The sequence below is a fragment of the Lissotriton vulgaris genome, chromosome 7 (assembly GCF_964263255.1).
Source record: "Lissotriton vulgaris chromosome 7, aLisVul1.2, whole genome shotgun sequence".
NCBI lineage: Eukaryota > Metazoa > Chordata > Amphibia > Caudata > Salamandridae > Lissotriton > Lissotriton vulgaris.
The window spans coordinates 634,688,277-634,705,036 of NC_141695.1; the positions used below are offsets into that span (position 1 = coordinate 634,688,277).

General features: G+C 41.9%; 1 protein-coding gene across 6 annotated transcripts in view; it reads left to right on the forward strand.

Annotated features, from left to right (window-relative positions):
• Nucleotides 1–16,760, forward strand: part of EPN3 (epsin 3) — a 372,455-nt gene that overhangs the window by 183,057 nt on the left and 172,638 nt on the right. For 4 of the 6 annotated variants that reach the window (XM_086930833.1, XM_086930836.1, XM_086930837.1 and 1 more), the window contains exons 4-5: nt 9,153–9,233; nt 9,544–9,621. In XM_086930833.1, the coding sequence (XP_086786959.1) occupies nt 9,153–9,233; nt 9,544–9,621 (159 nt within the window). The remainder of the gene's footprint in view (nt 1–9,152; nt 9,234–9,543; nt 9,622–16,760) is intronic. The other 2 variants (XM_086930838.1, XM_086930835.1) reach the window with 1 other exon arrangement.

A 16,760-nucleotide genomic window follows, 5' to 3' on the forward strand; every position in this document is an offset into this window, starting at 1 on the left:
TTTAATTGGATTCTAATGTTTTTGTCACGCTTCAAAATGCTATATTTGGATTCCCCCTTTTTTCAACTTTTTGCAGTAAATATGTGGTGTAAAACCCATCGTTGGAGTCAATTTTTTTCAAAATTTTCTTAAGGGGGAGAACTACCCCCCTCTGCTTAGCCCCCCGCACCCTTTCCTTTAGCAGTTTGGGCTCGCTCGCTTATTACATTAGGGTGCAACATTTTACATTTTTCGGGTTTGGAACCTTAAACTGGTGGATTTGTGTGACATTAAGGAATGGAAGGATCTGAAGGAGAACAGAGGAAATAAGGTATTTGATTGACTGGATGCAGAGAACACATTTAATGGCAAAGGTTCTCGGGGAGACTTGAGCAGGATTTCAGAGTCATTGGTGAACCATTCCTTGGCTAATTCTTCTGAAGATGTTTTGCCACTTAATGATGGTGATACCAATGAAGTACACCAGAGAAGGGAATTACACAAAGGCAAGATGAGAATGCATTCTTCTGAGTAGGTTTGGGTGAAACTGACAGGACAAGGAAACTACCTAAGTGGTTAGGTTATATTCTTGAAGGATAGAAAGTTGTTTCTGTGTTGTGGGCTTTGTCACTGTGTATTATGCTTTGTAATGCATTCTAAATGTTGTGGTTCTAATGCTGGGATGCTGTGGTAGCAGTTGAATAGAGAATGGGCTGCTGTACGGATCATGTTTGCTCTGTACCTTGGCAATAAAGTAGCTTCACGTTACCTTGTGTTGAGTACTTGCTACAAATAGTCTTTCTGATTGAGGCGAGAAGGTTGCTTGCCCCGGAGATCTCCGATAAACCGTGCCTGGTTGGGAGCAGAGAAAGGCTAGGTTTCGCACGCAGGTGAGGTCTGTATATTGGAGGGCTGCCGATGCCGCTTAGAACGCTAGTGACAGAGTGGACACTGGAGTGCAGCACGGTCCCTGATTCAGAGCCACAGTATTAGATCACAAGATGGTGATCTGTGGCTTTAACAGGAGATGGGCAGAGTATTATACCATGCAAAATAAGAGCTGACACACTAGGAGTACCCAAAGCACACAGGCAGAACTCAACAATGTCAGTTAATGAGTGGTGCAGAAAGGTCCCCGGCATCACAATGGTTGACTAGATCAGGAGCAGATCTGCAGGACACCGCAACAAAGTCGACTTGTGCCTCCCCAAATTAAAACCTTGGGCCTGATTCACAGAACTAACGTAAGACAAAATTCTAAACTTACTACCATTTTGGTATTCACAGAAGGCACTTACTCATTTCGGTATTCACAGAAGTTAGGAGTCCTAACTTTAGGACTCCTAAATGCCTTCTGTGAATACCAAAAGTCTTAAAGTTAGGATTTTTCTCACTTTAGGATTCCTAACTTTAGGACTCCTAAATGCTTTCTGTGAATACCGAAAGTCTTTAAAATTAGAATTTTTTTGAGTTTAGGAGTAGTAAAGTTAGGACTCCTAACTTCTGTGAATACAGAAATGAGTAAGTGCCTTCTGTGAATACCAAAATGAGTAAGTGCCTTCTGTGAGTACCAAAATGAGTAAGTGCCTACTGTGAATACCAAAATGGTAGTAAGTTTAGGATTTTGTCTTAAGTTAGTTCTGTGAATCGGGCCCTTTCAGCCTAGCCAAGAGACGCCTGACTCTGATGCCCAGTTGCCATGCTTGTTGTGGAGGTGCTTTTCCAGGCACTGAGGGAGCACCTCTCACAATCATGAAAAGAAGATAAAATGGATATTTCAACCCTCAAATAAAACACGAAAGAGATCAGCAACTGTGCCCTGCCACTGGAGGAAGCCGGAAATGGTGTGTGTGTGTGTGTGGGGGGGGGGGGGGGGGGGGTGATGGGTTGTTTATGACAGGAGGTGCTCTCCCCTAGATGTAAAATGCTCTATTACTGCAGTCCTAGTACGCATGTGTTGTCTAGGACCGCAGTAATAGAGCACAGGGCCACCTGGGCATACGCTGCACCACAGACTTGACAGCAGCTATGTACCCCAACTTCCAACCCGTGTACATGCAGCTGGTGACATTTTGAATCCGCACAGTATCTCTATTCAAAAAGTGTGGAGATAGGATCTGAACAGAGACCTTACACCTTGTGAAAGACCCAGGCCTGCACGCCACAGGCGGCAAAATACGTGTTGTCTGCACCCTCTTTGTCTTGCACTTTGGTTTACCTAAACCACTTGCATCAATAAACTGGACTTTGTGTACCTAAAAACTTATGCTCGGTTTACTCTAGCTATCCACTAGGCAAGAGAAATGTCCCTTTAATTAGTCCACCATCTCTGTCCACCTATTTTATTTACAGTTTCCTTCTTAATGACTTGGTGGCTTCACATTTTTGGAAATCTGGCTCAAAGCAAAATATTCCCCATTGGATGAGAATGGACACCTGTGGGACTCTGAACCCCTTTCTATACAATACATAGACTCCAATCAGGATGGTTCCCACAACAGTATTTACTACTCTACTTGGAAGCTCTTTTCGAGGGTGAGTGAAAGAACTAGTGGGTTATTTCAGATGCTAGGTTTTAGCGTTTAGAACAGCGCTGGTGAATATACATTCACAGTTGCTTGTGTGTATAACCCGAACAAGAGGCAAGAACATTCTTTAGTTTGGCCTCTAGGCCCATGCCTACTCCTTCAAACGGGGGTGTCCTAGTTAACTGGGACCTAAATATTATGTGCAATGAGGAATACCGCTCGACACAGCTGGTGGTACAGTTAGGGGCAGTTTCCAAGGAGGGCAAAGAATCACAACTGGGATTAGGTTTAGAAGAAGGATTCTACACTCTATTCTGCTGAGCACAAGACCTATGCTAGGCTGGATGACTTCCTGGACACTCTCTCGACGACGAGTCTCACAGCTGTTGTTAGAATAGGAGCAAAGGCTCTGTCTGACCATATCCCAATATGGGCCATTTTACAACTGAGAGAACCGCACAGGCTAACAACTGACGTCTTAGGGATAACCTTCTCTACAGCGAACAGAACAGGGTGAAAATCAAAGCAGCTATCACACAGTACCTCAGGAAAAAGGATAAAGGGAAAATAGGCCAACATATATTTTGGGGATCGTTCAACGAGGAAACTAAGCAGGGCGGATCCTTGAGTGCAAGTTGTGCGCTGGTTGGCAAAGGGATTTTAAGCATTTGAAATATTACATACTATTACAAGCCACCCCAAGTAAGGAATATGGTAGAGTGATAAGCGCGAATAACATTGGTGCTTTATAGATCAGATCATAGCTGGCACACACATTTGTCAAACAGTATGGCTTCCCGGGAAATGCAGAGATTGTGAGTTAGGTTTGTCTCCAGTGATATGGCAGCTTGGAATGTGGGAGCCATCACCCAGGTTCCTCAATTCTGGTGATACAACGTGTTTACATAGAACATTTATTTTTTACTAAGCACGAATGTGGCTATTTTTTTTTATAGCATTATGCTATATGACAATAAATTTGCTCTTCTATTGGTCAAGAAGTGTTCCATACTGTTAAGCCCATCTTTATGGGCAGGTTCTTTTACAGGTGTAAAGGGATTTCACATCCATGGCTACTAAAATCATGTTTTCTTTCCAAGGAATATTTTCCACTTTAGTGAGAAAGTCAAAGTATTGTCTTTAATGTATGATGGTAGCATTTTAACGAAATTTGCAATGTAAAAGTCAACAAACTCTGGCAGTCTTTTACTCAGTGAATTATTACAGTAGAGTTTTGGTCTACCTCCTTTTGCGACTGGTGGGTTCTTGTGGACATTCGGTAAGAAGTAAATTACTGTAGTCTTTGGAATAGAAATATTCAGATAATTATGTTCCATCTAAATCCCACAATTATATTTAAGGTCATTGTGTCAGACCTTTGAAGAGCCTCTGTTTCCCTCTATTTTCCTAGTCGATCCACAAGGTTTTGAAAATCCTAGGTATGGCGAAGATATCCTTGACTCTGGAAAAAGGATTGAAAGATTTTGAAAAACGATATAGCCCTAGCCTAGCGCTCTTAGCCACTGTATTTAAGGAAATCACTTGCCCTAAATATCTTAAGGACCTAAGGTTGTCTGCCCTAAAAGAGGATCTGATACAATAACCACCTTGAATGTATCAATTGGCTGAGCTGAGAGATCCCCCCCCTCTTCCCACCGCCCACTTACTCGGATTCACAGTTCACAGGCGTTTGAATGCATCCGAATGGGATGTCAAATTAGCCCTGGTACCTCATGGTGGAGGCAGGGTTAAATCAGTGGGGTTTGATACATACACCTGCCTACAACCTCAGTGAAGCAGGGTACGTAACCCTTTTCCAGAAGTCAATAAACAGAGCAGTCAATAAATTGTAATAGCAAAAAAAATATTAACGCGAAGTACAGGATGAAGCGGTGTTCAGTTTAAGCTGTTAACCTAGGCAAGTTAGGACATATTTTCCCCATGGTTGGCCAGACTGAGTTCTCCGAACTTAAGTGGACGTAGGAGAAATAAAGATGTGGGATTTACATATGTGTTTTTAAGGGTAGAGGGAGTTGGAGGGCTGTAATGGTGGTGAAGTTTACAGGGATGTGACTACATAACAGTCTAGTGTTTTCTACTTCCTTTGCCAGCATGGTTTATTTTTTGGGAGGTAATTGTGTGATTTGATGTTTGTTTTAGGTATGAGGGCATGTATTGTAGTTTTTGTTTGCATGATGCCATAAAGTGTTCTTTTTCGAGTGTCATTGTGGCTTGAAGATTGAGATCTGTTAGTTGCTTGTCTTAGTCTTCGATTGATGTACATTTTTCATGTGGGTCTTGCCTCAGATTTACCTCTGTTATACGTATCTTCTCAGTGAGGCGAGAAGGCAGGCTGCAGCATTTTCAATTGCTCGAAACTGTTTAGTTAAGAGATTAAGAGGCCTTGGCAGGAACTGTGGCAAAACACCAGACGACTCTAGAACAACGCTTTTACAGTAGATAATCAGTGCACCAAGTGCAACATTATCTGGAGTTTTTAAAAGTCGAGTGAAGTGGTTTCTTCCTCTGGAAGGGCCCTGAAGAGAAAGCAACCAAACAGCAGTGCACAATCATGTACTTACGTTTTGAAAACCTAACATAGACCAAGTGGAAAAGCCATGCAGACTAGTTTCAGATGAGAATGCTGTTGCTGAAAAGAGCAATCTTTCTCTTTGTAGTTTTTTATGAGACCCTTAAGGTTCATCCATTAGGGTTTGGAGGTAGTTGCATTGTTGCTGGTGAAGGTTAATTGTCAGATTTTATTTTGTCACAGTAAGATCCACATGCATTCTCCAGTCAAGAACATGACCCATGTGATGTTGGCTAACCTGTGCAAATGGAAGTTAAATATAATGAAGAAGGCATTAGAACCTTCCCATAAACATAGTTCTTTGGGACAGCTTGTGCTTATTACAGTATGGCACTGATCCCAAGAGGCAGACCAGGGTCTTCAGTATGTTCATGGGGAAAGCATGGTTGACTGTGTAGAAGTCTGTGGATTGAATCAGAAAATTGCCATGCATACCATTGATGGTGGTCAAAAGTAGAAGGCCTTTAGGAAAACTAACTCAAATTTGTTTCTTCTAGTAGGCTGAAAGCTAACTTTCAATTTCATCGTGATATTGTACCTTTCTGATTTTAACTAGAATGCCTCTGTCATTGCCAGCATGTGGATTTGTATGAAACTGTCTGAGTTGTCTCTGTAGCTTTTTGACCAATGTACAACAATAATAGACTTCATGTTGTGAGAAAAGGAGTAATTTTAAATAGCAAACACAACCTAATGTAATACATAACAATGTGGAGTTTTGCAGTGTTCACAATTAACACGACACAACTTACAGGTGGCCCAGAAGCACACTCAAGATGTATTGAGCATCACTCCTCATTACAAGGGAGATGCAAATGCTGTCTTAGAAAGCCATGATTGTCTGCATGTGCTGCAGCAGCAAATGACGGACGGAATGCTGAATAAATCAAACATTCACCCCAAGTCAAGAGATCTCGGTTAAATCAATGGTTCTTTTGCTCACTATGCCAATCCAGTTAGGACCCAGCCATATGCAGTTCAATCTTGACCCTGTTCCTCACAGGAACAATCCCGCCCGACCTGCCAAGCTGGGCCTTCCCTGGACTTGAAATAAGCATCCTGGGACCGGTTTTGGAGTATCGCCCCTCTTCAGCCAGACTAGCTTAAAACTAGTGGCCCAAAGACTATAACCATCCCACTTGGGGAAAAAATGCTGCGGCAACAAGTGATGGAAGGCATGCTGAATAAATCAAACATACACCCCAAGTCAAGAGATCTGGGTTCAATCCATTGTTCTTTTGCTCACCACGTCACCCCAGTTTGGACCCAGCCATACACATCTCAGTCTTGACCCTGCTCCTCATGTGGACCGTCCAGCCCGAACTGCGAAGCCGGGTCCTCCTTGGACTGGAAACAAGCATCCTGCGACCGGTTTCGGGGTATTACCCCTCTGATGATAATGCTAGACAACTTGAAACCAGTGGCACAGCGAGCAAGGGATGCACGTCTAGGCATACCCACCTCACTAAGGCATTACCCAAGATCTGTGACTGGGGCTGAAAGTTTGATTTGCTCAGCATTTCGTCCATTGTCTGTTCTTTTTGCATTTGTCGCCCTGAGTGGTAAAGGTATACCCAAATGTGAGTCCTGGACTCGCTATGCCACCTGATTCAAGCTAGCCTGGCTGATGAAGGGTGATACTCCAAAACAGGTCCCAGTATGCTTGTTTCCAGTTCAGGAAGACCTGGCCTGGCAGATTGGACTGGACTGTTACTATAGGGAGCAGGGTCAAGACTGATTAGCACATGGCTGGGTCTAAACTGGAATAGCATGGCGAACAAAACAAAAAAAAATATTTAACCCAGATCTGTACCTGGGGCTAAATGTGTTTGATTTGTTCAGCTTTCGTCCATTATCTGTTCTTTTTGCAAATGATATTATGGATAAGCAGCTTTGAGAGTGGGACTCTCCAGTTGAGTAATGAAGAAGTCCGTGATTGTTCAGGCATCTGGTATTCTAAAGTATTCTTTAGTTTTAGATCCTTTATGAAGAACGTTGAAATAATGGTTCCAAAAACACATTTGAAGTGTTAGCTAAATCTTTTTTCCTGGCTTTGGTGTTTGATAAATAGATGATATTCATAGTTAATTAAGACTTTATGAACAGAAAACATATGGACATGAATGCAAATAAAAAGCACATTTCCAACAAGTTTAACATGCAGATTTAAATGGGAAAGAGAACCTGCAGGTGTCTAATCTTCATAATAAGAGAGTAGTTGGGTCCCGGGGCTGGATACCTGGGTGATGCGAAAATTGTGATATGTGCTTGTGGTTAGTAACACAGTGGTAACTTTTCTGAAGAATCGTGAGCAGGAACAGAAATAACATTGCCAAACTGGAGAGCACGAGTTGATCAATGTAGACCGCACAAGGAAAACGCATCAATAATTTTCTGAAAACAATTGTCAATAATACTTTCCTTTGCGCAAAAACACACCTGTCTGAGTCACACAGCACTGTAGTTCTTTAACAAGTATCCCTCCCTTTTCATTTTGGTACCACTGCATTTGAATACCCTGCAGACCGTGGGAACTTCTTCACTCATACCATTGTAAAACGTTTACCAAATTGCTGAAGCTCTTGTAGGCCTCTCATCCACTGCTTATCTAGGCATCTTCCTCTTAGGTGTGTTTGAGATGGACTGTTTCTAAAGACATTGGAATGTTCCAAGTTATCTCAAATTTGTGAATATGTATGTTTTGAGGTATGTCATCAGTCTGTACTGCCATTCTTAAGTATTCCAAAGCTTTCTGCAGTTTTGTACGCATTCATGGATGGAATTTAAAAACTTGCTTTATCTTACTGGTAGTAGCTCCCATAAACTATTTGCACCGTTTTGGCCCAGCAGAATATGAAACTTTGAGATGGAGAAGTGAGGGCTTGTAGGAGGTTAAGTGAAATACAGAGAACATTGTGGCAGAAACATACAATTTGAGAGTGGGGTGGTGGTATTTGTAACGAGCAGTGAGGGTTTTGAGAGTATGCAGCTGCAAGAGTGATGAGAATTTGCTGTGGCATCCCAACTGGAGTAGAAAGGTGAACTGAGAGCGAACAAGCAATTTGTGGATTTGTAGAAAGAAGCAAAAGTTGATGGGTAGGTTTGAGCTGGCTGCTGAACTTGAGCAAGGCTATTGAGAGCATGCACTTGAAGTTGTGGGAGTAGATTGCCCTTGGTATCTTCTTTTGTACGGAAGTATTTGGAGCATGCAGCAAACATTGTACTGGGAAGCTTCCGGGGATAGTTAATAACCCTAGGCGAAGCACTATGCTCGCGAAGTTTGCGCAACTTCGCACTACGCGAGCTGCACGTAGCACAGTGCGAAAACGCGTAGTGTAGCGATCATTTTTTGCTTGTTCACGGTCCTCAACGTCATGTTCGCGACCGCAAGCAAACAAAATGACATCCCGGCGAGATTCTCAACGCGGGGAGGTCAGGTTTCTCATTGCGAGTGGTTGGGCATGCTCTTGACCGCTCACGATGAGAAACTACCAGTTCACGTTGAAAAATCTACTCGAGCAGTAGAAAACTACAGCTCGCACTGTGCAATATTCCGTTTTCAATGGTTGTACAGTGCCGGGTGCTTGTCCGCACTGTGCAATCATTGAAAACGCATCTTGCACAGTGTGAACATGCTACTACGCAGCTCGTGTAGTGCTACGTGAAGTTCGCGTAGTGCGAAGTGCACTTCGCGAACTATGCCCATAATTAATAGTTAGTTAAAGCTTAATGCTAGATCGAGCAGACAGCATGAGTTGTGGGGAAATGACCGGAGAAGGTAGCAGTGCCTTGGACAAACAGCTGTGGTTGTTTAAGTGTTGGGGGCAGACCTAATACCATGAGGGATAAATGGTATGCATCTGGAATCCCCAAAATTGATATGTTAGTGGCAGGTTTTATGTTAGTGGCAGGTTTGCAGGAGTGGATACAGCTGTCATTGAGTATTCTAGTGCTTGGCAATAGGAAACTGTTGGAGCTAGCTGTGCTTTGGGAGATATTCGGAGGATTAAATCCAGTGAATTTATTTTTTAATCCTGATTCTTCTCGATTGTCAGCCGATTGTTCCAGCCACAGATGCAGATGAGGAGCTGCAGTTGCAGCTCGCAATCAGCCTGAGCAAAGAGGACCATGAGAAGGTACCACTTGGGAAAAGGATAATGGGTGCTATGCTTGTAATGTGATTCACAAATCTGCTAGTACATTTGGTGATGGTGGTAACAGCTCAGTTTTCCGGCTTGGCTTACTAAGATCAAAGCATCTTCTTCTGGGGTTTTCTTACAGTTATATCTTTTTCCTGGCTGAACCTTCCTACTGGTGATTAATCTAAAATAACATTTTCTTTAGCAAAGTTGTGACAGGCATGTGCCATGAGTCATGATGCAAGCAAGCTTTATTATGCCTTTGCTGCTTCTTCTCTAGGTAAATGGTTTCGTTTTTTTGATGCAGGAAGTAAAGTCTGGCCCTGGTGAAGGACCTGTTCTCCAAACGTTGTTTGAAGAAATGCACAAAGAGGAGAAGAAGGAGGTAAATAGCTTTATATCACCTATGTTTTTTGACAGTTAAGGTTGCAATCTGTCAAGCTTGTGAATCACTTTAAAATTTAAAATGAATCTGATTGCCCTAAGATACTGATTTCCTGTCGGGCTTTTTGTTGACTTTGTGAACCATTCAGTTCAGTTCAAAGTACTTTATTCGGTTAGAAAGTATAACCATAAAAGCATAAGACATAAAAATGTCATTTACATTGAAAATTTAAACAGAGTTTCGTATATAAAACATATTTTCCTTGTGATCAGAGAATTACAACTCATCCAAAGCTAATCAATTTTCGCGAATAAAAACATACTTTAAAAATGATGAAACTGATTACAGCAAGTAAAATTGTATCCAATCTCTATAGTTCTAAAAAAGCAACAGTTTATAGTTCAATTACCTATTAGGGACAAAATAAAGGAATGAAGATATCCTACGAAATAGTGTCCATATCCAATCAATCCAACAAATGTAAACCAGAAAATAAATCAAAACGATTGTAAGTTGGTATGTTATAGCTGCTCGATACGAGGGCTCTACTACCCACCAAGTAGTTATTTTCTGCATTCGTTCTTGGAGGTGGGAGATAGGATGTTCTAGGGTAGAAGTCAGCTAGTTCCCAGGTTACAGTAGGGCCGTCTCCTATTTGTGGCTGCCAGCTTTGGAGATAGGGGACGACGTGGTTATCCCTGAAGTTTACTATTACCAGGTCTCCGACTATATCCTTTTGAAGAGATCCTAACCAGCCCACCCTTCTGACGTTTAATATTCTTCTGTCGATGTTTGGTGGAAGGGGTCTGTTTTTAGTTAACCAGAATGATACCATGTTTTTTAGTTCCTGTTGGCCTTCAGTTTTTCCCTTTGTCAGCATAGGCACTCCCGAGAGGACGCACACAAATGGTGCGGCCTCCGGTGGTAAGTGTATGTTATTAGTTTTTCTTGGAATCATACATTTGTTAACGACTATCCCATCCTGGCCCGTAGCTTCTTTGTTCGGATTTACTCTGGGACGGGACTCTGTACTATTGCAGGTTTTGGGGTTACTTTCTGAATATTTGAGGCTGGCTTTTTTACAACTACTGGTTGATTTTGGGCAGCAATATTTTGGGCAGTAGTTTTTGGTGCATCGGTAGGAGCCAAGGTCTGTGTGTACTTATATCCTGCTATTCTTTTTATAAGTAGCGCGTTTGCCTTGGTAGATTCCTCAATGCCCGTAAGCGTTTCCCCTATACTCTTCATTCTTTCTAGCAACAGGGATATTAACGAATTAACCAAATGTTCGATCTGCGCCAATAGAGTAGCCTGGTTGGAAGATACAGGAATTTCCAGTGTTGGACATGCCTTAGATGCTTTAAGGGTGGTGGCATAGTCCAGTGCGGGACTTGAATGTAGTTTTTGTTGTTTCGATAGTCTCCCCGACTGTTTAACACCCTTTCGCTTTCTCTTAGCAGAACGAGCCTGAGGGTGCACTATCGCTTGCGTGTTATCTTTAACTGATGGTGAAAGGGGAATACCCAGGAGATTTTGGTTTAATTGAGATGGTATGCTAGGCTGGGGACTTATATTTCCTGTAGGGCAGGTGGGAACACCACTTTGCGCGTTTCCCTGTTCCACTAGATCGTACCTGGTGTTACTTATCTTATTTAATTCCCCCAATAAAGAAAAAGGTTCTACTACATCAGCTGGCATCAGAGGGGATCGTTTGCTAGATGTAACTTCTATAGAGACGTTGTTCTGCTCTCTCTATTTCTTGATCAATTACCGTTGTAGCCCTAGTTAGGTAGTGGTCAAATGTTCCCTTAAGCAGCCCCCCTTAGAGATAGTGTTTTTAGGAATCACTTTGCATGACATAGTGTGGCTAGCTTTTATATGTGTAGCACAGGACGTATGACCACAACAAACGTGTGAAGCGTGTAGCTTAAGAGCCAATGTTAAGTCCCCCAAGGAGAGCCAAAGTGCACTGTGTCAGTAGTCTCTAGGTGCAAGTTAGATCTCTTTACCTCGTTTTACCGGAAGATCAAGGGACCCGGCCCGGCCCCGGATGGCCCCGGACGGCCACAGACGGCCCGCCCTTTGCCTGGGCTTCGCCCAGTGCCGCCCGCGCGTCTGCGACGCGGAGGGACCTGCCGCAGTATAAGTGCCTCTGGGTGCGCAGAGCCAGGAAGTGGGCGGTGCAGGACGATGTCGCTGAGCTTGTTGGGAGCTGTAGTTCCACCCCACAGCGGCCGTGCAGGGTGACAAGCAATAGCGGTGGGAGGAACAAGCAATGTCTAAGCCACAGGAGCGAGTGCTCGGCCCCGAAAGTGTCACACTCAATGTACACCGAGCTATGACCCACTACTTTTTGATTGGCTACCGGCTACTGCATATTAAGAGTTTGTTCAGGGCTGCTGTTAAGCATTGCTAGGTAATTTGTGAATGCTTCCAGAGCACTGTATGCACAATCCTCGCTCGGGGCAATGTGGTGGCACGTGTACCCATTGACTTGATCTGGGGACATATCAGACAGTTGGAAATGACCCTCCTGTGGCCAACAGATGAGCACCTCAGTTGCGCGACTATGCACTGTGCACAGTTCTTCTCTTAATGCCTGCATGAGTGCACACCGTTTTTTTCCTGTTAATTTCTTTGAAGTGAGCCAACTACTATAATATATGTAACATCATTTGAAAATGTATATAATTCTTCAATTTTCTTTCAAGATAATTTTATATGTTCGTCTTAATTAAAGAATTTCATGTGTTCTTTATTGAATTGTCTAACCCATATGTGTATACACTGTATTACTTATAAGGGTTAGGAACATAAATTAAAAAAATAAAAATGAAGGGTAGCCAGTAAAGTTTTGAAAGATACAGTGAGACGTGAGAATGTTCTACAAATATACAGAATGGAACAGTGATAATTAAAAAGACCACATTGTAAACTAAGTTAATAGTTATCGTAAGAAAGAACAAGAGTTTGAAATAATTTCATAAATGATATACAGATCGTAGGAGGCCGGCTTTGTTATGGTGCAAACTTATTTAAGTGAAGTACCTTGCACTAATCCAGGCAACCCTTATGGTGGTTTTAGTGGTCCAAAACCACCATAGATAGCTCTCCAAGTGGTAGCTGTGGAGAGCAGCCTTCAGGATTATCCAGAAGAAAGCAGCTTGTTTTATCAGATCTAATCGTGTAGTGTAGGTTAAATGAAAAAGAGCTGCACTGTGTGTGTGTGTATATATATATATATATATATATATATATATATATATATATAACGCTTCTGATACGGCAACGTTCTTGAAATAAAGCCACCTTAAAACTCCTGGAAATACGAGAGTGCGGCTTCCTTAATTAAATCGAACTGTCGTTAGGCAGGAGATTTGTTTCTGCTTGATATAAACCGGCGTGGCCCTGCCGGAGAAAGCGCCAGCATAAACTTAGGGCTACAATGTGGCATGATTAAAAAGACGCGAGGCAGCCGTCACATCAAAAAGACACTTCAAACTTGTAAAGGAATTGTTGCAAGCAAAGGAAACAGAAATACGCGTAAGCTCAGAAACTTTGAAGTTCGTGATTGAAAGCTGTGAGAAATCCTACCGGAGGGCGGGGAACCATACTGTGAAAGACGAGCCGGTAAGAGCAACCACTTTTCTGTATACTGCACAATTTCCTTGAAAAAGACTAATGAAGTAAATATGTAATTCAAAAAGACCCCGTAGCAGTATCGAAATGCACGCTATTGTTTTCCCTGTGATCTATTCTTATTCAGATCGAAACACTGAACATTATCTACCGTTGAAAGATAAACGGAAAAACAAAAGGCAAAGCGTCAATACTTTGAATCCTTTAAATAGACTTTTTCACTAGTGAAAACACTACAAAGGGAAACGGGACTCATAAGGAGAAGCGGCTTGAACAAAATTACACTTTATTCAAAAAACAATTGCCATGGAAACACGAGAGGCCAAACGAAATGCAGAAATGCCCAATTTATTCACAATGACAAACACGCCACAAATTGAAAGGGGAGAAATAACAACTAGTAACAGCAGAGATAAACTTAGGTATTGGGAAAGATTATCAAAGAAAGAAATCAATAAGTGGTAGGAACTCATCACCCTACAAAAGTATTTGGAAGTCAAGAGAATTCCCAGAGGACTCTGCCTCATGTTAAAGCAGAGTCATCAAGATTCAAGCGGAGAGCTCTTACAAGAATGGGGGGAGCACCTACTGGAGTCATCCAACGGGGCTAATAATTATTTTAGTCATGCACATTGACAAAGCTTTGAAAGGAATTGAAAAACTTGGAAGAGGAAATTGATAAAATGACATTAAGTGAAGACCTACAAAAACTCGAATCAGACAACTTGAAACATTTTGAGAAACATGAGGAAAGAGTGAAACAGCGAAAACAACACAAGTTTCTGAGAGATAAACTAAATTTTGAGGAAGGTAGGATCTTCACTTTTGGCAGGCAATATGAATCAAGTAAAGGTAAAACTCAATTGACAACAGCTAATCAACAATCCTCGAGTTTTGATTCCCTATCAAGCACAGGTGTCCGCGAAAATGAAGGTACCCCACAAACATCCGGAGACAAAGAAAAAAAGACCAATTTTTTAACAGAGATTTTTAACAGCAAAACAAAAGCAATCAACCGAAAAATAGAGGTGGTGGGAGAGGCCGTGGAAGAGGTGCAACAAGAGGAAGAGAAGAAGAGGCCAGAGAGGCAAGGGAGGACCCAAAAATGGACACATGGTCCAAAGATCACCTAAAAAAAACAGGAAATAGAAATAGCGAGTCCCAATTCACAAGAACTGAATATAATTAACCTCTCACAAAAAGTTCTAACATCAACTAAAAATGAAGTCCTTAAAGGATTGAACTTCTGTCCAACCTCCCATTTGAATACTGCACAAATAAGAATTGACTTATACAAGTACACGAGAAAACTTAAACTAGCAAAAATGTATGCTGAGAAAACAACTATTGAACATGATACCATCACCATGGAAGCAAAGAGTTCTCTTCAAGTAGAAGATATGGATGGTTTAGAGACACTAATGACAATGGGTACTACAACGGCTTCTCAGGAAACCGAAGCATTGATGGAACTGCAAGAATTCCAGATAATGGAAGGAGCAGGAGAAAGTGGTCTGAAATTGAAACCAAAATACTATCCCAATTTACCATCAGGTAATAAGATAGATATTTTCCATGAGCTGGTAATAGAAGAAAACTATAAAGTAAAGAATAACAAAGGAAGAAATAATCTATCCAAAACACAAATAGATGCTCTCAAAACCTTAAAAGAAGACCAAACTATTGAAATAATACCCGCGGACAAAGGCGGAAATATCGTCATCATGGACAAAAAAGATTATATAATGGAGGCAAGAAGACCGCTAATGGATCAGGAATGTTACCAGCAATTCTCAAGGGACCCAACTAAAGAGATTCATGACAAATTAACAACACATCTAAAGAAGTGGTACCAAAATGGTCTGATTAATGAAGATGAATATCGATACCTGAACAAAAAACAACCAACGTTGCCAACCTTTTATTGTCTTCCTAAAGTTCATAAAAACAAAGAGAATACACCCGGAAGACGGATAGTGTCTGCAAACATAGGTCACATAGCTGATAAAATCGTTCAGTCACTTCCAGGAAGCACCTATAACAACTTGGCTTCAAAGGGATGGCTTTTGGCCCTGTAAACAATGTAAAAGTATGCCAAATTGCATTACCAACAAAAGAGGTCGACATCAACAGGGGGGAAAAATGGAAAATCAGACATCTGACTTGCAAAAGCGCCTATGTAGTATACTTGGTAGAGTGTCCTTGTAAAAAACGCTACATTCGAAGTACCATTTTTGAAGTTAAAAAGAGGATAATGGAACATGTTCGGGTTCACCACACATAAAGATCGGTCAACCGCTATTGCAAAGCACATGGAGAAATACCATGAAGGAAAATGGGAGTTACTAAATATTGTGCCCTGGAGCAAATCCCACAATCTGAGAGAGTAGGGGATCTCGGAAGGACTCTGAGACAAAAAGAATCCTGCCACATCGTGACATTCAGATCCCTGGACCCCAGAGGTCTAAATCAAAATGAGGAACTTTATGTACACCTATAACTGAATAAAAAGAAACATACCTAAAATTAAACCGTCATACCAGAATGAAAGAAGTAAACGCTCACCAGAGAGGAAAAAGCAAAAAGAAGAAATAAAAACCATTTTATGGAAAAATGGTGTAACTAAAGGTTAAAAAGACCCATGCGATTTTGAAATCAAGTAAATTGAGATACTTGTGAATTGTGAAAACTCTATGAACGCTCACCAGAGAGCATGAACTGAATGTACATAATTACAAAATGGACACAAAGCATTTATGGCCTGTAAAATAATGTTTTATTAATACACTCAAATAACACATGCACCTTAAATGTTTTTTTATTTATAAACTTACATGCGTGTAAGTTTTTTGTAGAAGTGAACCACAATCACCATAATGCAATATACCTGAAAACAGGAAGTAAATGGTTGCCATTAGAAATAAAAGATGTCAGTCTCTAGAGTGCAGTATCCCGTGAACAAGCCTTGAGGGCAAGGCGAAACGAGTCGGGTACGGCAACGCTCTTGAAATAAAGCCGCCTTGAAACTCCTGGAAATACGAGTGAGTGCGTCTTCCTTAATTAAATCGAACTGTTGTTAGGCAGGAGATTTGTTTCTGCTTGAGATATATATATATACATACACACACTAGCAGCCCGTCCCGACGTTGTCCGGGAGCAAAAGGCTGCTTCTGGGCCCCCGTCCGCCCCGACGTTGAGGCTGCTTCAGGGCCCTACCAGCCCCGACGTCAAGGCTGCTTCAGGGCCCCATAGCAGTGGGAGTCTTTCTTACCTGCTCCTGAGTTCGCCGGTCGTCACCGCTCCTCGCCGGTTGTCCGCCACTCCTCTCCGCGCTCACGTCCCCGCTCTTCCTCTTGCTCCTGTACGCCGCTCCTCCCCGTGCTCGTGATGTCATCTCGCACGTTGCGGACGGCGCTTCTTCCTAGGGACTACTTTTTTTATGTTAAATTTATTAAAGAACGTTTTTTTTTTTAATATAGCCTATGTCCATCTGCTTGCCC